This window comes from Micromesistius poutassou, assembly GCF_964030765.1.
Source record: "Micromesistius poutassou genome assembly, chromosome: 2".
NCBI classification, from domain to species: Eukaryota; Metazoa; Chordata; class Actinopteri; order Gadiformes; family Gadidae; genus Micromesistius; species Micromesistius poutassou.
In genome coordinates, this window is record NC_140272.1 from 10,177,647 (window position 1) to 10,198,491 (window position 20,845).

The window sequence follows — 20,845 nt, forward strand, 5'->3', positions numbered from 1 at the left end:
GCAATTCAATGTAAATATATAATATGTTTGTTCGTTATTTATTATGATTATTATTTTAAGCGATGTGGTTTTGTGTTGGTTTTGGTTGTTTTGACAAAGCTGACAGGATTTGACACTTAGATTACATTTTTTATTTCACGAGTGTGTAGTTATAGGGTTTAAATATATAAAATAATTAACAGATAAATAAGAATGCATATTTCCGTAGTCTGTTAAAGCAGAGACACGGCCAAAGGCCTAGAAGGACTTTGGTTAAAGGTAAACTCGGTTTCCCATCAAGCCCTTCGCGGGGCGAGTAGTTTCCTATCAAGATGGCAGCTCCCTTGACTCTACTTTTGATTGTAGCTGTTACAATCCGTGCAGCGCTATTTAGATCAAGTTTAGCGAATTTAATTTCAGAGAGAGTAGAGGTTGTTTCTCCTTTAAATGCTTGGAAAAGAGGTCAGTTGATTTGAATTCAGCAAATGTACTCAACCCGAGTCGAACAGGCTGTCTATAGCTCGCTTTACCATCAGCTATTGTTGGCTTGAATAATGGACTTGCCAAGCAGGTTTTCCTACGTAAATCTGCTCTCGCTATCGTAGACCAAATGAATTGCGACGGTTCGTGTCCTCCTGACTGACTAAACATTTTTATATATATTGCGCACACAAGCTTGTATTCCTTGTGTAATGTCAAATATTTATTTTCTCTGTTGATCCATCTCCCGACTAAGCACTCGTATATATTGGATCTCCTAAAGTAGATCTGGTTTCTAATGAGTAATTAAGTTCGATATTTTTTGCGAAACTGAACCATAAAAGCTTATTTGAGTTGATTTGCGGATGAAATTCCATGACACTTGTTAATACTTGATGATGGAGTGGCCAGAACCGCTAACCATCATCTCTACTAATGCATACACTTAAGCCTTGTAGATGGACGTTTCTCACAATAAAACAATGAATATATTAACTTGTAAGGTCTATGGTGATGTACAAAACCAACACAATGTACTTAATGTCTTTATGATTCAGCAGAAATCTACAGCATTGTATATAATCTATATGGACTGTTCGTGAAATGGCTAATGCGTTGTGTTTTAGTGGTGGAAGGTTTGGCTCTGCTGGACCTCGACATTTCCCCGTACTCTGGAGATGTCTTCCATGAGGTCAGACACACACACACACACACACACACACACACACACACACACACACACACACACACACACACACACACACACACACACTCTACAGCTGTATGTTCACAGTGAATCTAATAATATTGTTTTGTCTGTGTCTTTCTGCCAGACTCCTATGGTCATCTACCTCTTCCACTTTTTGATGGACTACGCAGAGATCACATTCATGGTGAGACGGATGAATCTCTGCCAAGTCTTTACTGGCACAGCAGTGATGGGGAATGTAGTGTTTAACTTCAGCTTAAACCTCAACTTGGTAACATTGTAGAGACATGATTTCTCTGTCTTCAAAATGTATCTGACTGTCTCTGTATCTCTCGCTCTCTCTGATTCGCTAACCCTGTATCTAGCTAGCAGATTGTCTTACTGCTGTGGCTCTCTACCTGGCAGTGAAGGACTACAACAAACAAGTGGTAGGGAACTTTTTTCACCTTCTGTCTATAAACGGTGATGTTATCAGATGTTAAGGGTTCGTTTCTGAGCTGCAGCTGACTCAAGGAAGCTGGAGTCAAGCTTTGTTGACTCCATCTTGTCTCTCTCAGTTCAGGAAGCAGAAATTCGCTCTGGAGGCTGATCGCATCCCCATGGACTGTCTCGAACTCATCAGAAGTCCCACGGAAATGTACTACATTCCTCTCAAAGTAGCCATGTTGTAAGTACTAGTTACTCTTAATAAGTTATAGTCATACATCTGATTTGTATAGCCTATACCTTTCATCAGGACCCAAGGCGATTTAATTGTGTGGGACATACAATAAACAAGGAAAAAAGTAATCCTATTTCAAGTACTACAACATCCCTCTAAAGTACTTTGTTCTATGCATTAAACCATTTTACAATCAGGTGTGATGCTGATTAGCTATGACTAGAGATGTATAAAGTACTAGAGACCCAGACTTAAGTAAAAGTACAAGTACTGTATCAAAAAAGTCACTTGAGTAGAAGTGTTCTTTAAACACCCCACTTAAGTGGAAGTACTAAAGTATTCAAAATGTTTTGTACTGCAAAAGTACAGCAATAAAGCAAGTATTGCAAGTAGTTTATTTTAAAATGTACTACTCAAGTACTGAAAGTAAAAGTATTATGTTATGTTTATATTAAAGAAAGCAGTCAAAAGTTTGAATATTGTTTATATTATCTCAAATATTTAAACTGAAGGACACACAATTCCTTTGGCTGTAGCAGCAGTACGAGGACAGGAATACATACAGAGCTGTCTTAAAGCTGTCAAAGGCCACATACAAGTGTTTATGTAAAAAAAAAAACATCTCAAAGGCCAGAGGGGTATTCCGGTATTTTGAACATTGAGCCCCCTTTCTGGTTTGTCTAGGTTGAAATAGAGTGGTTGACACCGACATTTTGACTATTGGTCCTGTCTCAGGTGTTTGGCTCATTTATAATCACCCCTGCCTGCTTCAGATTGGCTGGCGACGTGTCCTTAAAACAACCCTAAACGTTCGTTTTCAGAAATGTCCAACTCACCGAGTGGTTAGTGGTGTTTGTTGATGTTCCAAATCAAGTATTGTAGCGAAATACAGTTTCTGTCGTGTTTGATTGCTATTTTATCGCATTTTGTAAAGACCATTGATTTCTGTTGGAAGACTCATTGCTTGTTGGCCGGAAATGGAAAGGGGGGTTGTTTACGTTTGGTTGTAGTCTTTTCGTTCGGTTCTAGCCCTACTGTTGAGACGGAGAACCGAACGAAAAGACTACAACCAAATGCAAACAGCCCCCCTTTCCGTTTCCGGCCAACGAGCAATGAGTCTTCAAACAGAAATCAATGGGATAACATTTTTATGTAACGAGTAACGATTCAGCCCATGAAAAATGTATTGGAGTAAAAGTATTAAACTCATCAAAAATATGTAGTGAAGTAGGAGTAAAAAAAAATAATACTCCAGTAAAGTACAGATACAGCATTTTAGTACTGTAGTACAGTAGTGAAGTAGTTCAACTTCGTTACTATACATCTCTGGCTATGACAAGCCGTTTAAAATTACAAAACCTTCTCATACATCGCAAGTAGCAGTGTCCACCCAGGTCTATGATGGCTAGATCAGCCTCCTATCATATCCAGTTTACTTTACTAACTGGCTGGCCGATCTATCCATCATACAGTACTGTATGATGTTGGTGGTTTTGACCCCCCCCCCCCCCCCTCTCTAGTTACCTACTGAATCCGTTCACCATCGTGTCCTGCGTAGCCAAGTGTACCTGTGGCCTCAACAATGCTGTCATTGCCCTCTTCATCCTGTCCACCATGAGAGGTGTGTGTTTGATTTACTTCCTGTTTACAGTGGCCTCTGTCGAGCTCCACACTAAACTGGATTGGTTGTTTAATTAACAATATGAAGATAGTTATTGATTTAGTTACAACAGGATGATCCTGTTTGGCTGTAATGTTCCTCCGGTTGATTATGATTAATTGTGTAACAGGAAGTGCCTTGCTGAGTGCCATTTTCCTGGCACTAGCCACCTACCAGTCCATCTACCCTCTTACCCTATGTGTCCCCGCACTGCTCTACCTGCTGCAGGTAAACTCACAAATGTACACACACATACACCTCATACAAATATTTGATTGCAGTCCTCATTCGTGTGTGTGTGTGTGTGTGTCATCCCCCCCCCCCCCCCCCAGCGTCTGTATATCCCGGTGAACGTGAGGCGGTCTAGCTTCTGGTTCTACACACTGCAGTACCTATTCATGTTCCTGGGAAGCCTCCTCGTCCTGATTTGCCTGTCCTTTTTCCTGTTGGGCTCCTGGGACTTCCTGCCTGCCGTCTACGGCTTCATGTGAGGACTAACTCAACTCTTTACTTAAAGAGTTAAACCCAAAACCACTTTTCTTTTGTTAAAATGTGGTAATTTGTCTTAAATGTCAACATAGATCTGTCATTTTTTTTCACTGTCACTGAAATAAGTCCCCAATTTAGAGAAAAAAGGTGTATAATCCTATGTTTTTTATCCAAAACACAAAGTGAGCGTTCCACTCTACTGTGAAAGAAGGTGGCATCTTTGTGCCATCTGAGTGCCTTGGAAAAGACACTCAGACGGCACAAAGACGCATGACCAAGGACTACCGGCAGCCCGGTGGACTTATGTCTCTTCTCCTGGGCCCGGTGGAGCTTAACGGGCAGCGGTTGACTGCAGGGCAGAGAGAAGTTGAACACTTATAGTATAACGCCACGGTCTGTGTGAATGGGGATGCTCCGTCTGAGCAGCGATGTATTTAATGTCTGCGTCCGAGTGAGGGTTAGGCTTCCTGATGACTTATTAATTAAAACGTTAGTGTGTGGCGCATTTCATATACAACATCTCTTACTAAACATCTTTCATATACTTAACATCGCCGTACTAAAAAGGTACCATAGAGTTGGCGTAGGTCGTAACCAAGGGGTTAGCACGCCTGACTCTTCCCTAAAACAAAACTTGTGTTCTTCCATTTAGGAAGACCACCCCACTTTTGCCACCATGGCTGATTACTTGATTAATTTTTGGTATAACAGCCTGGCTGCAGCCTGGCAGCCTGGCTCCCAAATGGCTATCGTCTTTCTCACGTGACACTCAATCACACTGGCAAAAATAATCTCTCTCTCCAGTCTGTCGGTACCTGACTTGACCCCTGTAGCTCTCACTGTCTCTCTTTCCAGTCGGTCTGTACGTGACTTCACCCCTATATCTATCTCTCTCTCACTCTCCAGTCTGTCGGTACCGGACTTGACCCCAAACATCGGTCTCTTCTGGTATTTCTTCGCTGAGATGTTCGACCACTTCCGCCTCTTCTTCCTCTGCGTCTTTCAGATCAACGTGTTCTTCTACACCCTTCCGCTCTCCATCAAGCTCAAGTAGGTCCACACAAATGCACACTCATACGCATGTACACACACGCTCTTTTATAAGTGGCTTCCAGTTTCTCTTTTCACATTCTCTTGTTTCCGAGACCCCCAGATCACTCAATATATTTGTGTGTGTGTTTTGCAGGGAACACCCAGTGTTTCTGATCTTCATGCAGATTGCCCTGATCGCCATATTCAAGTCGTACCCCACGGTGGGAGACCTCTCCCTCTACATGGCCTTCCTGCCAGTCTGGAATCATTTGTACAGGTGTAAGTACCCACACTCACTCATGCATGTGAGCACTAGTAGACCATACTTTAATTTCTGCCTCAACAGATGAATACTCCACTCCACCCTTGTGTACTCGTAACATATTGTACTCCAACGTATTATGATCTCTGATGTGTTCTACTCTTGTGTGATGTCATGTATTTCTGCTGTGACTGGATGGCAGTCTTGAGGAACATCTTCCTGGTGAGCTGCGTGTTGTTGGCGTGTTCAGCTCTGTTCCCGGTACTCTGGCACCTCTGGATCTACGCCGGCAGTGCCAACTCCAACTTCTACTACGCTATCACACTGCTGTTTAGTGTGGCTCAGGTACCTGTCTGTTCCGTCTCCCTCCCTCCATGTCGGTCCCCTTGTCTGTGTCTATCTGCCTGTCTCCTTCCCTCCCTTTCATCTGTCTCCCTCCTTCCCTGTCTGTCTCCCCCTCCCCCATGTCTTTCTCCTTGTCTGTGTCTGCCTCACCATCGGTCAGTCTGTCTGCCCATCTGTCTCCCTCCCTCCCTATATGTCTCCCTCTCTGACTCCTTCCCTGTCTGTCCATCTCCCTGCCTGTCTGACCATTCAACCTGTCTCTCCAGATCCTGCTGGTCTCAGACTATTTCTACGCCTTCCTACGGAGGGAGCACCACCTGACCAACGGCCTGTACCTTAAGAAGAAGGACGGCTCTGAGGCCACACTGGTGCTCAAATAACACACACACGCATGCACAACTAGATACATACACACACCTGAACTCTGATCTTTATGTGGCAGAGGTTGTTGTCATGGAAACAACCTGGGCAGTGTATTGTCACTTGCACACTCGCACACTCGCACACTGCCTGCTTTCAGACATTTTAGATCACCCCGTTTTCTTTCTTTGCATCTTCTTATTTTGAAGAGTCCTCCAGAGAGTCCTCATCCAAGACAGCCCTCTTTGACCATGGCCTCTTTATTTCAAAACTATCCGACTCACTTTAGGGGTTTCCTAGTGTGGTTCACCTCAAATCCCCCTTTTCCACTGCTGGTACTGTCAGTCGAAATGGGTTAAAAAAGAAACATATGAGCTGTTCCTTCCAAATAAAAGACTCACTAACTCTGAGCATGAAATTGCTGAGAACTAGTTGGACTTATTGGTGTAAACTATGCATGTTTCCGCTCAATGTTTTAAAATAATATGAGCTCAATAGCGATCAAAGTTTTGCTTTTATTTATGGTCCGTTGCAGGCCTTGAATGTTTGCTGTCAAATTTAGTTGAACACCAACAGGAGGTTGAGGATTTCAAACTAATAAGCTCACATCTCCAACACCACTCAGCACTGTTGTTTAATTGGCAATTTTATTCCTGGATCATTATGCTTAGACTGATTTCATTAGAACAGGAAGTACTGTGAAACTGGGAATAGTGAAGGGAAATCTAATTCTGACTGTTTCTGTCTCTCCTCTAATACGACTTTCAATGGATTTCTCTGCCCAGTGTTGACGGCAATAGATACGTAATTAAACTTTATTTTGTTTGGTCTTGGATTTGCCCTTATGGACATTAAGTCTCCAATGAACTCAAAAGGAAATCCTAATTTATTAATTTATTTTCTACATTGGATGCTTTGGGTTCTTTGTTTGTTTTGCCTGGACTTTCCTATGCGTTGTTTTGATACTGTACATATTTTAATGTTAAGTTTTATGTATGATATGTTGGTTAACTGCTTTTTTTAAAGGGGTGATGATGAATGTTATGAAATGATCAAAGAAGTTATGAATGATGTGTATAAAAAGGGTTATTAAACTTCAGGTTATTATTAAACCTAGTAATCTGTGGTTATTTATTTATCAAAAAATGTTACAGGCTTGGAATTCTTAAATTAATCAGGCAACCTGTCTGGCATTATGGAGCTAGATCACAGAAAATGACTTGTACATCACAGGCATGCGAACTAGTCACATTTTGGCGAAATTCGCCGTTTTTTTAACAAAATTGGCCACTTGTGAGATGCGTGGAGATCCATTGAGAAAACATTGGGGTGGCAGGGGGGTCTACAGTCTGACGAAAACGAGACGATAACTACAACGAAATCTTTTGACACTTTCGTTAACGAATAAAAATGAGACAAAAATGTAAGCGGGACGATTTGGGAAGCGATCCAATCAGAACTAAGCTCTTTATGTGGGGAAGTACTGATCGTCCCGCCCGGCAGGTCAACTAGCAGGCGCTTGCTGTGTCGCAAGCAAGTGTCCCTTTGTGGGCAGTTTGGCGCAACAATCACCGGTTAAAACACAACCAACTTGAAGTCATTGGTAGACGAGTCATCCCAAAATTCACGCAAAGATAAGCATCCTTAAACAGTTTTTTCTTTCAAGCTAATGTTATGTGTGTTTTTCGCTAAAATTGGAATACAATACAAGCTGAAAGAAACCACCGCTGTCCTGTAACGGTACCGGAGCTCTGTGCTGTCGACACCACAGCGGGGCACAGAAACACAGGATTCACTGTGGTTTCTGTGACATGAGAAACACTAAAAATGAATACTAATGTTTTATAAAGAAAGCTATCTTAGTGGGAAAGCCAAGCAACAGATAGCCACGGTTACATACAGTAATGTTCTTATGACGGGAGAAAGGAGCAGAAATATAGTAGAGACAACTTGGAGCTGTGTGTGCGCGTATGTTTGAATGAGAGACGGGAGTAAATGAGAGAAGGAAAAATCGGACCCCCTCCATTCTACCTCACAGGTACAGAAGGCCTCCGACAAGGATGGGCCACTGAGTGCAAATAAAGCTAGTGTATCCCAGAACAACAACAGACCAAGGAGGACGCAATTTTTTTTAAATAATAAATAAAAAATAAACTCCGGGGAGTTAAAAATAATAATAATATAAAAAAAATTATATATAAAGAAAAATAAAAATAAAAATTAATTATTAAAAAAGTAATAATACATTTTTTTTTACCGCGTGCATCTTTTTTTTTGGACCTGCGCGCACGCATCTTTTTTTTGACATGCGCGCAGGTCAAAAAAAAAGATGCGCGCAGGTCCAAAAAAAAAGATGCACGCGCAGGTCAAATTTTTATTTTTATTTTTTATTTAAAAAAAAATTATATCATTTTTTAAATATAATTTTTTGATAATTATTTTTATATAATTATTTTTTTGGATTTTTTAAAATAATTTATATTTTAAATATATATATATATATATATATCATACCTGCAAACTAGTCACCTTTCGCCGTTTTCAACTCAAAATAGATCATTTACGTGAATCGTGTAGACCCAAAGATTTTTTTTTTAAAGGGGGGGGGGGGGAGAGAGAAACGACGGCTGACCGACCGACCAATCAACCAACCATAGACTGTATAATAACCAGGGGTGCGCATAACTGGTACGCAAGTACGCATGCGCGCCCATAATCAGCGATGCGTAACGTCACTTGTGCCACTACAGCGCCTTTGCGTAACTCACCGTCAGGTCATAAAAACAAAACTACACGTGTATCTTCGTGTAGGATACTACTTCTGCGTCTCCCCACCTGCAAAAAAAAAACTAAAAAAGTTATGTGCACCCCTGATAATAACCGACTGTATAATGAGCGAGAAACAAGTTTGCTATCTTCACAATAAAAAAATCTTTGGCCAAATGACTCCACGTTCCACGTTCCATGTTCCACGACCACCAATCGCTATCAAGATATACCACAGCGCGCATGGATACCCTCGATCTCCTAGGAGATCCCCATCGAATTGCCCTGCGATCAAATACAAACTTTGAGCTATCTTGCACAAGCACAACAATTATATGAGGTCTATGATATGTTCATAATGCAACGCACCCTGTTGAAATGTATTGCTTACATTGGATGTGTGCCATCAATGCACCCAATTACATTAGGAAATCCTGAAATATAAGACCCAGATGAAAAGTCAACAAGGATAATTTCGGAGCCATTTGGGAACACTTAAAGTAGATAATGCTGACCTGCAAGTTGGTGAAACTCCATTTGAATGCGTCTCGTGGGTTTATGGCCTGGAAAAACGATGAACTTACGCAACAACCGCTTCAGCGCAAGATAGACGCACTGAGCGGCAGACGGTAGCTTTGCCTATGTGCTCAGCATCTCCTACACTGTACAAAAAGCTACCCGTCCCAAAAAAACGGAAAGCTATGCAAATTGTTTGTAGTGAACTGAGGGCAGATCCACGATTGGTAACATTTGCAATGTAGGGTTGGAGAAGGCTATTTAAATATATCAAAGAATCACGTGAAAAACTATATCTTTCCAGCAAAAAGTCATCCGGAAAGGACAATATGTCGAGCCGTGGTCTAATTAATCTCTGTGAATTGCACGAATTATTTGCGCTCCGATATCAACAGGCGAACACGTAAAAGCTGCGATAAACGCGGGTTTAAATTGCCTACTCTGAGCAAAACAGGGTTATCTTCCAAACTTAACCTGCGCAAAACCTGCTCCGACCAGGTTTGATTGAGAGCATATGTTTCTATAGCAACTTACATACCGTGTTCATTTTGGAACAGAAAACCTAGGGTTGCCGCTAACCCTGGGTTAACTTAGCTGGGTAAGTGATAAAACCGGCTTTGTGGAACACCCCTCAGGACCTTGTATTAAGCCGCGATGTACAAGAGCTTTTTAAAAAAGGCGCTTTTTCAGGGGCGGCGACGCTATGCAATAGGACAGTGGCGTGAAGGGTAGCGGGCGGCACGCCGACGAGCGCTTGCGCGCGTCTAGCCGCCGCCGGTGTGGAAATACGTCCGCGCCGGTGTGTGGCCGGCTTTATCTTATAGGTCGATGGGCTTTATAGCGTGACATAGGTCTTTTAACTCCGAAACACCGCCCCTTTGCATGAGAGGAAGTGGAGCATGCTGTTTTCCCGGGAAAAAAGTGACGTATAAATCAATTCATGTGAAGCACCGCCCATATTTGTATTCACTGGCCAATGAGAACGCTGTTCCTGAACTTTCTCATTGAATATTCATAACCTTTCGCGGGCTTTGTGAATCACGTGGTTGTTTCGCGCGAAAACTCAGTCTAGGCAGGAAGACGTCATCGGTTGCAAGACACTGACTACTACAGACGCACTCATAATGGCGGTGAGTAAAACGTTTTAAATACAACATAGCGAACCAATATATCGCCTTTTTGACAGTGTATATGAATTTATAAAGTTACTATACTTCACCTTTCGCTGTAATGTCCATGGCTGCTTTATATGTGTGGGCAATACTGACCTGTATTTATCATAACAAAGACAAGACTACCAAACTGTACCAACTCAACTAATTGTATTTGAAGACTTAATACTTAATACTACAATCAAAAATGTAAGCAATATGTCCCTACCGCTAACGGTTACTTAGCACGGCTTTGCTGTGTTAACGTTATGCGACTTATGTCTCTTCTCCTGGCCATGTGCTTCTTGCCATCTATTCATAGTTTTTACATAAACGTTGCCCCTAATCGATACGATGAGTATCGATATAATTTGTCCATATCGCTATTATAGCATACTTCATTTATTCTATAAACTGTGTGTGTGGTTACGTGTAAATCTTGTTCACTCGATAAAGAACACACACATACACACACAATGGTTGGTTATACGACTGTATTTTATAGTTCTGGAGCCAGTATTGAGCGCAGGATTCAGAACAAGAAAGGGACTAGGGCTTTGTCCCCCCCATGTGTGCAGTTGGTATGTAATCTACGAGTTCACGTGGGTGCTCTGGTTTCCTCCCACACCACAAAGACACCCAAGTTAACGTTCTGCTCTGTCCACAATCAGGCAAGGCTAGGGCCATATATCCGGAGTTGGTTTTGGGGTGGTACTCTGTGAGGCAGGCAGCCCACTTCACCTTGCTCATAGCACAGGATGTATTAAATGCAGAGAATGCACACATTCTATAATCATATAGACCAGATTGTTGTATCTATATAGCTATAAGTACTTGGTTGTGCTCCTAAAGCCATCTGTATTTATGTGTGTCTCTATAATATGTTGTGTGTTGGGTGGTTCAGGATTCCTCAGAGTCGTTCCAGATGGCCACCAGCCCCACGAGGGCCCCCAGGAGAGGAGACATGACATCCAGCCCTGGCAGAGACCTGCCCCCCTTTGAGGATGAGTCTGAGGGGCTGCTGGGGGAGGCCCTGCCAGGGGAGGAGGAGGGAGACGGAGATGATCTGATCGGTGATGGGATGGAGAGGTGAGGAAGGAGTGAGATGGTGCAGGATACAGAGGGTGAAATCAAGAAGGATTGAGAAGTGAGGCCAGCGAGGGAGTTTGAGTAGGTAGGCATAGAGAGAGAGAGGATGGATCAATGTTTGGTGAGAGGGGGAAGAGAGACAAGGAGACGGGTGGAAGGAGAGGTGCGGGGGGGGGGGTTTCTTGGAGGGGAGGGCAGGGAGGGAGGGATAGAGAAGTAAGACGAGAGAGGGAGGACAAGAGGGAGGTGAAAGGTGACATATTATACCATATCATTGTTTTGAATGTGTTTCAATGACAAGTCTAAAAACATGTCTTCCCACCCCCCTCCTCCAGAGACTACCGAGCCATCCCCGAACTGGACCGCTACGAGGCGGAGGGTCTGGACCTGGACGAGGATGAGCTGTCGGAGCTCTCCCCAGGAGCCAGGGCTGCTGCTGAGGAGGCCATGAGTAGGAGAGACCGGGAGCAGGGCCTCAGTGGACGACTCCGCAGGGGACTCCTCTATGGTGAGGAGGAGAGCAGAGGAGATGGTGGAGGATGAGGAGGCCCTCCTCTACAGTGAGGGAGGAGAAAGAGTTGAACGGAGAGGTCCGAACTTACCATCTGGTGAGAATGTAGCCCAGCGTAGTCGAGCTAGGGGTTTATTTATTTGTTTTATTTATTTTCTGATTAGAAGATGAGGATGAGGATGACGAGCGTCCCGGAGCTCGGAGAAGGCGACTGGCTGAGAGGGCAGCGGACAGCGGGGCCGGAGACGGAGAAGACGAGGAGATGATCGAGAGCATCGAAAACTTGGAGGACATGAAGGTCTGTTCTCTTAAGTTAACCTGGTGCACTCTGGGTAATGTAGTTTGGATCACTTAAAAAATGAATGACAGTTCACCTCTTTTTTATTGCACTGATTTACAAAGTGTGTTAATTGGCAGAATAAAATAAAGTACTGAGTATAATAACTTGGTTGGCTGTAATTTGATCTCGGGGTCAATGCTTCTCTCGTGGAGCAATAGCCCAACCACAACCCATTTACATTTAGGGAATTTAGCAGACGCTTTTATCCAAAGCGATTTACAATAAGTACCAACTTACAACCCCAACCATTTCCCAGCCTGCTTGGTTTGTGTCTGACAATCCTCTCCTCCTCCTGCTGCTGCCTTGCTCTAGGGTCACACGGTGCGGGAGTGGGTGTCCATGTCAGCCCCCCGGCTGGAGATCTACCACCGCTTCAAGAACTTCCTCCGGACCCACGTGGACGAGAACGGACACAATGTCTTCAAGGAGAAGATCAGCGACATGTGCAAAGGTAGGAGCTCCTTAATGCTGTGGTTACCTACCATCTTTAAATGTATAACCGTATTAGAGTTCAGAGTTGGGCTGTAGGGCAGTCACTGAAGTGTATACAGTACAAGAAGCAGCCCATTCTATATAGTCAAATGTCGGATGCCCATATCTAAAGTGACTGTAACAGTGAAATAAGATCCATGGCATTAAGCAGCAGGTATGGGTCAGAGTAGAATCACACTACACTTTAGATCAATATCTGTAGTCCAATGGGGGGGTGTTTAATTTATTTTGCTTTCTTTTTGTTACAACCAATCAAGTGGTCGGGGGCGGGGATCTATCAGTGCGTAATTGGCACACACAAACTTGGCCAGCAGTAGCAATCTATTTATTATCCATAACTATCCATAACAAGATTATGGTTAAGGCATCTTGGTCCTTTTGTGTGTGTGTGTGTGTGTGTGTGTGTGTGTGTGTGTGTGTGTGTGTGTGTGTGTGTGTGTGTGTGTGTGTGTGTGTGTGTGTGTGTGTGTGTGTGTGTGTGTGTGTGTGTGTGTGTGTGTGTGTGTGATCCAGAGAACAAGGAGAGCCTGGTGGTGAACTATGAACACCTGGCAGCCAGAGAACATGTGCTGGCCTACTTCCTGCCCGAGGCCCCCACAGAGATGCTCAAGGTGAGTCTCTGTCTCCAGGCCATCAAGCAGCCACAAGTCATTATTTTGTTAATTAACACTTAATCAACCAATTCACTATAAATTATAAAAAAGTCAAATTTGTATGTTTATTTAGTTGTATACTATCTAGTTCTAAACAGTAAACTGTGGGGTAAATTATTTGTATATTATGTAATGTTAACTCTCTACTTTATAAGTAGAATGTGTCTGTATTAGTTGTGTAACACAGTTGTAACAGTGTGTTTATTAGTTAAATAGCTGTCTTTGTAGTAATATATTCTGTGTGTGTTGTCAGATCTTTGATGAGGCGGCTAAGGAGGTGGTGTTGGCCATGTTCCCCAAATATGACCGCATCGCCCACCAGATCCACGTCCGCATCTGTAACCTGCCGCTGGTAGAGGAGCTGCGCTCACTCAGGTGACACACACACTTTGAACATGATCTGTTTGTGAGCACTTACCAATAATTCATTATATGAATAAGTATGCTTTCCCTCTCTGTATTGGTTGGTTATTGGTAAAAAGATCCTGCCTGCCTCTCTCTTCTCCCCTTCTGAATTAAAAATCAGTGATTCAGCTCTTTAGTTTGTTAATTTTAATGCTAGTATCCCCCAAGTCAGCTTCAAAATTAAAAAATCCCTCTTCAGTTTGCGAATTTTCTAAATAAAACCCCCTGCCCTCCTCTTCCTTCACAAGTTCAATTTCAAACTAAAAGCCCCCTGTCTGTGTTGCTGCAGGCAGCTGCATCTGAACCAGCTGATCCGGACCAGCGGGGTGGTGACCAGCTGTACCGGGGTGCTGCCGCAGCTAGCCATGGTCAAGTACAACTGTAACAAGTGTAACTTCGTCCTGGGACCATTCTTCCAGTCCCAGAACCAGGAGGTGAAGCCCGGCTCCTGCCCAGAGTGTCAGTCCATGGGGCCCTTTGACATCAACATGGAGGAGGTACTGGCTCTCTACGTTTACAGTACATGACATGTTTAACCTCATCTAGTATTTTGACAGTCACTTTTATACAAAAAACTGTTCATAGTTAACATCCCTATTTGTTATCTATTTTCCTTTCAAGCTGTGTTCTTTACCATTACAATTTTCAATACACGGCTTTGTTCACTCTATTTTTGAATGCGTGTCTGGGGTCAAAATGTTTTCACCGTAATTAAGTTTAATATGTATTTAATCACTCAACCAATCACATTTCTCCTCCAGACTGTATACCAGAACTACCAGCGAATCACTATCCAGGAGAGCCCTGGTAAGGTGGCCGCAGGCCGCCTCCCACGTTCCAAAGACGCCATCCTATTGGCTGACCTGGTGGACAACTGTAGGCCTGGGGATGAGATTGTGAGTTGACCATTCATATTTACATTTTTTATGCATTTTTTAACAGTAAGTATTGGAAATAATCGTTAACATTATCCGTGTGGATAACTATTAAATGACAATGGACAAAATTTATATTAAACTTGATTTAAACAGTTCTTTCATTTTGAACTTACTTTAAATGTTATTTTTGTGCTTAATTTTTCAAATGTATCTTGTGTTAAATAGTGATCATTTCATTAGTTGATTGTGCGTCATTTAAACGTGACCTTTGTGTTTACCTTTCATTGAACCGCATGGTCAGGAGCTGACGGGGATCTACCACAACAACTACGACGGCTCTCTCAACATGGCCAATGGCTTCCCAGTGTTCGCTACCGTCATCCTGGCCAATCACATCTCCTGCCGCGACCAGCGTGTTGCCGTGGGAGCGCTTACAGACGAGGACGTGCAGGCTATCATGGCGCTGTCCAAGGACGAGCGCATCGGCGAGCGGGTGAGCCCGATGACACACGCACACCTGGAAACACAACAGGGTCTTAATCACACTTAACACGCACACCTGGAAACACAACAGGGTCTTATTCACACTTAACACGCACACCTGGAAACACAACAGGGTCTTATTCACACTTTAGATGCACACCTGGAAACACACAGGGCTTTATTCACACATTAATTATATATATAATATTTAATAATATACTTAAATTCTTAAAATTGGAAAAATAAAAAGTATCTGGTCGAGCCATCGCCTCATTTATTGGCCCAACGATGAAAGCACAATGACTCACTCCATGCAGCTACAAAAATGAGGGTTCTAATGCCTTGTTTCACGTTATTGTTCCTCCTACAGGTGTTCGCCAGTATCGGACCGTCCATCTACGGCCACGAAGACATCAAGAGAGCCCTGGGTCTCGCTCTGTTCGGTGGAGAGCCGAAGAACCCAGGTACCCACCTCTTCTTCCTCCTTCACAACTCCTCCTTGTCCAGCTCAACCTCCGCCTCTTCTTCCCCTTTCAGACCCTCTTGATCTCTAGACTCGCCTCCTCAAGCTCTCATTCCACTTCTCCTGATACTGACTGCAGTAAGGATGTTCTTATCAGCTTCCTCCTTTAACCAACCTCTCTCTCCCCCTTTTCCTCTCTCGTCCTCCCCCAGGTGGTAAACACAAGGTCCGTGGCGACATCAACATTCTGCTTTGTGGGGACCCAGGAACGGCCAAATCCCAGTTCCTTAAGTATGTACAACATTAGTTCCATTGAGTTTCACGAGAATGAGGAGCTGGAGCCAAACCAACAGTCCTGTGTTTAGAGTCTGCTTGAGAAGGGGGGCTGTTCAGGGTGGTGTTTCTAAGGTATGCATGTTGGTGTAGCATGTTAACGTGTGTGTGTTGTTGCAGTATATTATGGTGTGTGGGTGTACAATGTTAAGGAGTGTGTGGGTGCAGTATGTTAGGGTGGGTGCAGTATGTTAGGGTGCAGTATGTTAGTGTTGGTGCAGTATGTTAGGGTGGGTGCAGTATGTTAGGGTGGGTGGGTGCAGTATGTTATGGTGTGTTTGGATGCAGTATGTTAAGGGGTGTGTAGGTGGGGTGTGTGTGTTTGTGTGTACGCAGTATGTTATTGTGTGTGTGTGTGTGGGTGCAGTATGTTATTGTGTGTGGGTGCAGTATGTTAAGTTGTGTTTATCGATGCAGGTACGTGGAGAAGGTTGCCAGCCGGGCGGTGTTCACCACGGGTCAGGGTGCGTCCGCGGTGGGGTTGACAGCGTATGTCCAGCGCCACCCGGTCACCCGGGAGTGGACCCTGGAGGCCGGGGCCCTGGTGCTGGCAGACCGCGGCGTGTGCCTCATCGATGAGTTCGACAAGGTGAGGCCCAGCCTGCAACTCACCCCGTCCCCAGCCTCCTCATCTGGCGATGGACTGCCCGGGATGAGGGAAAAGAGAAAGAGGGAGGGGCTTCGGGGAGAGTGATATCCCTGACAGTTACATCCCTTTAGTGGCAAGAGGGAGGGGCTTCGGAGAGAGTGATATCCCTGACTGATATCCATGACCCTTTAGTGGCGAGAGGGATCACCGTTTCAGTTAGTCGGTTTTATACAATGATCGGGGGGAAAACTCAGTTTATCCTGCTTGTCTTGTTGTTCTTCTCGTTGTGGTTTTTCGTCTCGTTCTGGGGACTGTTAACTATAACAACACGGCTCATAGGTCGTGATAGAACGGAAGTTGCGGTATAACGCGTGACCTTCTCTCAGCCTACGCACGTACGTACGTACACACGTTACTTTTGTTTCAAACCTAAGTGAAACATGAGTTGAAAACTTTGGTTAAGTAGTTCCCTTGGTGTTGAAACATGTCTGGAGGCAGTGCACTGTGCTCTGACCCCCAAAGAGGGTAAATATAAAAACTGTTTTGTCATCTGTTGAGGGAATATATATGATCCATATCATAACACACAATATTCTGCTCTGTCTGTCTGTATCATCCTCTCTCTCCCAGATGAATGACGCAGACAGGACCAGTATCCACGAAGCGATGGAGCAGCAGAGCATCTCCATCTCTAAGGCTGGCATTGTTACCTCACTACAGGCCCGCTGCACTGTTATTGCTGCTTCTAACCCCATAGGTACTTACTCACTCTCATAAATACATTTAAAAAAATAATCCTGCACATCTTTGATCTGGTCTTGGCTTAACAGAGGTGCTGATTGGCTGTGCCTGTGTGCTGTAACAGAGGTGATGAAATGGCTGTGTTGTTTAACAGAGCATGCTCTGTGGTGTAACAGAGGTGATGATTGGCTGTGTGTAACAGAGCATGCTGATTGGTTGTGTGGTGTAAAAGAGCATGCTGATTGGTTGTGTGGTGTAACAGGGAGGTGCTGTGTAGTGTAAAGGAGATGATTGGCTCTGTGGTGTAACGGAGGGGATGATCATCTGTGTTCACAGGTGGGAGGTATGACCCCTCGCTGACCTTCTCTGAGAATGTGGACCTGACGGAGCCCATCGTGTCTCGCTTTGACGTGCTGTGTGTTGTCCGAGACACAGTGGACCCTGTTCAGGTAAAACAAGCACGCACTGTAACATTTACATCATGGGTCATTTATCCAGAGTGACGTGCAAGTTAGGCTGTTGTATTACTGCTGTTTAATACAGTGCACTGCGTTGTATTAGTGCTGTTTAACCCAGTACACTTTTTAAAATTCTGGTTACCAGTTATGTAGAATTGATTGTCCTACTTACCATTGCATTATCTATGCTATAGGGTTGATTGATCTTCCTTAGCAAAGAGATGGGAATTGCACTGCATCGTATTTAAATAAAAGACCCTACTTAACAAACTTTTTTTATATGCACCATACATATGGAATGACTTGCAAAAATCCCATGGACTATGCTCCGATCTCATCTGAAATTTTTTTTTACTTTCTGCTTGCTCTGTCTGTTCTTGTTGATCTGTGTATTCGCTTTTGGCTTTATGCAAACTGGATGTGTAAACTGCTGGTCTTGTCTAACTTCTATAGGTCTATTTGTTTAATGGTCTCTGTTGATAAATGTATCTAATGAGATTTCCTGTTTAAATAAAGGATACATTTTATGAAATAAGAACATATACATATATTCTATTGTCCTCTCTAGGATGAGATGCTGGCTCGCTTTGTGGTTGGCTCCCACATCAAGCATCACCCTAGCAACAAGGAGGGCGGCATGGCCGGCCTGGAGGAGATGATCCTCCCCAACTCCTCAGACGTCCCCCTCATCCCCCAGGAGCTGCTCAGGAAGTTCATCATCTACTCCAAGGAGAAGGTACGCACACAGACATGCACACTCACCATCACATGTCCATTGTGTTGTTTTCTGACAGTTTGTTGTTCTTGTTGTTTTCTAGATCCACCCCAAGCTGAACCAGATGGACCAGGACAAGGTGGCCCGTATCTACAGTGAACTCCGCAAGGAGTCCATGGTGAGCCTCCAAAACAGACTGAACTGTGGGAGATGGTGTTGCAAATGCTATCCGAAGCTAGCCTATCTCTACCCCACTGAACTCTGGGAGATATTGTGTTTAATCAGCTACCCTGGCCTACATGAATGGACACCGCTCTGGGATGTGGTTCTAAAGTTGTTTCTGTAACCCCAGGCAACGGGCAGCATCCCCATCACGGTGCGTCACATCGAGTCCATGATCCGCCTAGCCGAGGCCCATGCCCGCATCCACCTGCGGGACTACGTCCTGGAGGACGACGTGAACATGGCCATCAGGGTGATGCTGGAGAGCTTCATAGACACACAGAAGTTCAGCGTCATGAGGAGCATGCGCAAGGTGAGGGCCAGTGGGTCATTATGGTACTGCTGAAGTTAAGGAGCACAATAGAAGTGGACTTGGTATTGATGAGGATGAGGAGCATGATGGAGGTGAGGAGGGGCACGAAGTTGAGGAGGAGTTGGTTTTGATGAAGAGGAGTTAGTAGTAATTGATGATGGTGATATTGATGATGATAAGCATGATGAAGGTGAGGAAGAGTTGATGGCTAGACCAGCCCGTCCTCGGCTAATGTATCCTTGATGTGGAGGAAGAGTTAATGTCTTTGGTGAGCAAGAGGAGGTCAGAGTTGTCTAAAGTAACCCAGAGTGTAGCACTCAGGCTCTTCCTGAGTGCTACACTCACGTGAAGAGGAAGATCAGGAATGAGAGGAAGGGGAGCTTCTGGGACACCAACCTTTAGTATTTCCTGCAGTGTTGCATCGGGTTCATTGTGTGTGCACGTTTGTTTGCAGACGTTTGCGCGCTACCTGGCGTTCAAGCGCGACAACAACGAGCTGCTGCTGTTCATCCTGAAGCAGCTGGTGGCCGAGCAGATGGCCTATCAGAGGAACCGATACGGAGCGCAGAGCGACATCGTTGAGGTCCCCGAGAAGGACCTGCAGGAGAAGGTATGTCGCCACGGAGACCGTCTACTGTTAGATGCACTTGCACAATGCACTTCAGCTGAGGAGGGTTGGCCATGACGGCCGCTCCAGGACCGTCCACTGGTGGGCCTTGAGCTGAATGTATAAGGAGTGAGGAGTTTGTTTGAGTCTTAAGCTGCAGGATACGCAAAACAACGTCCTCTTGTGTGGTGGCTTAAAGGACAATTCCGGTATTTTGAACATTGAGCCCCCCTTTCTGGTTTGTCTAGGATGAAATAGTGGTTGACACCGAAATTTTGACCATTGGTCCTGTCTCGGGTATTAAGCTAATTTAGAATTGCCCCTGCCTGCTTCAGAATGGCTGTCTATGGGCATTCTGTCCTTAAAACAACCCTAAACGTTTGTTTTCAGAAATGTGCAACTCACTGAGTGGTTAGTGGTGTTTGTTGATGTTCCAAATCAAGTGTTGTAGCGAAATACAGTTTCTGACGTGTTCTATTTGGCATTTTGTAAATCCCATTGAAATGGGGCTGTTTACGCTTGGTTGTTGTCTTTTCGCTCGGTTCTCCGTATCAATATTAGGGCTAGATTGAGCAAAAAGTCTACAGCCAGCCCCCCTTTCCGTTTCCGTTTAACCCGCAATGAGTCTTCCGACAGAAATCAATGGATTTACAAAATGCCAAATAAAACACGGCTTAGTTATGGTTCCACGTCAACGCATTACGGACCCCATTACGTCCTTGCGGACCCTCCTTGCGTCCACCGCAATGGCCTGACGTGCACCTCCCAAAAATTGTAACCTTGCATCAATTGGACGCTGCAGCAAGGGCTTTGATTGGTCCACTCACTAAAAAAATAGGTTCATGACTACATGGATGTGGAACCATAACTGAGCCTCTAGTGGCCATACTGTCCTGTCCCAACTCTCTCTCTCCCTCCTCTCCCCCCAGGCGAGGCAGATCAACATCCACAGCCTGTCCTCCTTCTACGACAGTGAGCTCTTCACCTCCAACCGTTTTTCCCACGATGCCAAGAAGAAGCTGATCCAGCAGCAGTTCTAGACACTCGTCCATTACCCGCGGGCCGCTGCTTGTAAATACGTGTACATTTTCCTTGTGTATTTTTTGATAAACGATTCCAAATGGGGTCGTTGAAGGAGCAAAA

The 20,845-nt window shown here is 44.3% G+C and overlaps 2 protein-coding genes across 2 annotated transcripts in view; both read left to right on the forward strand.

Annotated features, from left to right (window-relative positions):
- The first annotated feature begins 275 nt into the window (after positions 1–275).
- On the forward strand, positions 276–7,083 carry pigu (phosphatidylinositol glycan anchor biosynthesis, class U). Its single transcript, XM_084464221.1, has 12 exons — positions 276–441; positions 1,086–1,150; positions 1,293–1,352; positions 1,534–1,596; positions 1,726–1,835; positions 3,350–3,450; positions 3,620–3,717; positions 3,822–3,976; positions 4,885–5,028; positions 5,165–5,289; positions 5,475–5,617; positions 5,884–7,083. The coding sequence occupies exons 1-12, from the start codon at positions 312–314 to the stop codon at positions 5,995–5,997; spliced, it is 1,308 nt and encodes a 435-aa protein (XP_084320347.1). The 5' UTR covers positions 276–311; the 3' UTR covers positions 5,998–7,083.
- A 3,250-nt stretch (positions 7,084–10,333) lies between these two features.
- mcm2 (minichromosome maintenance complex component 2) overlaps positions 10,334–20,845 on the forward strand; it is a 10,852-nt gene continuing 340 nt past the window's right edge. Inside the window, exons 1-20 of the mRNA XM_084464216.1 lie at positions 10,334–10,389; positions 11,315–11,499; positions 11,835–12,007; positions 12,175–12,308; positions 12,663–12,801; positions 13,356–13,453; positions 13,749–13,870; positions 14,190–14,397; positions 14,662–14,796; positions 15,080–15,271; positions 15,632–15,725; positions 15,937–16,015; positions 16,475–16,646; positions 17,277–17,403; positions 17,724–17,836; positions 18,414–18,581; positions 18,664–18,738; positions 18,913–19,095; positions 19,550–19,705; positions 20,632–20,845. The exon at positions 20,632–20,845 is cut by the window's right edge and continues 340 nt beyond it. Coding sequence (XP_084320342.1) covers positions 10,384–10,389; positions 11,315–11,499; positions 11,835–12,007; positions 12,175–12,308; positions 12,663–12,801; positions 13,356–13,453; positions 13,749–13,870; positions 14,190–14,397; positions 14,662–14,796; positions 15,080–15,271; positions 15,632–15,725; positions 15,937–16,015; positions 16,475–16,646; positions 17,277–17,403; positions 17,724–17,836; positions 18,414–18,581; positions 18,664–18,738; positions 18,913–19,095; positions 19,550–19,705; positions 20,632–20,742 — 2,670 coding nt within the window. The 5' untranslated portion in view covers positions 10,334–10,383 and the 3' untranslated portion in view covers positions 20,743–20,845. The remainder of the gene's footprint in view (positions 10,390–11,314; positions 11,500–11,834; positions 12,008–12,174; positions 12,309–12,662; positions 12,802–13,355; positions 13,454–13,748; positions 13,871–14,189; positions 14,398–14,661; positions 14,797–15,079; positions 15,272–15,631; positions 15,726–15,936; positions 16,016–16,474; positions 16,647–17,276; positions 17,404–17,723; positions 17,837–18,413; positions 18,582–18,663; positions 18,739–18,912; positions 19,096–19,549; positions 19,706–20,631) is intronic.

What these genes read in the sequence shown, in the direction of transcription:
- pigu (XM_084464221.1), top strand. Translation starts at nt 312, where the DNA reads ATGGCAGCTCCCTTGACTCTACTTTTGATTGTAGCTGTTACAATCCGT. An exon ending in CCTCTCAAAGTAGCCATGTT is followed by an intron (nt 1,836 to 3,349) that starts GTAAGTACTAGT and finishes CCCCCTCTCTAG; the next exon opens with TTACCTACTGAATCCGTTCA. An exon ending in TGCTGTTTAGTGTGGCTCAG is followed by an intron (nt 5,618 to 5,883) that starts GTACCTGTCTGT and finishes CTGTCTCTCCAG; the next exon opens with ATCCTGCTGGTCTCAGACTA.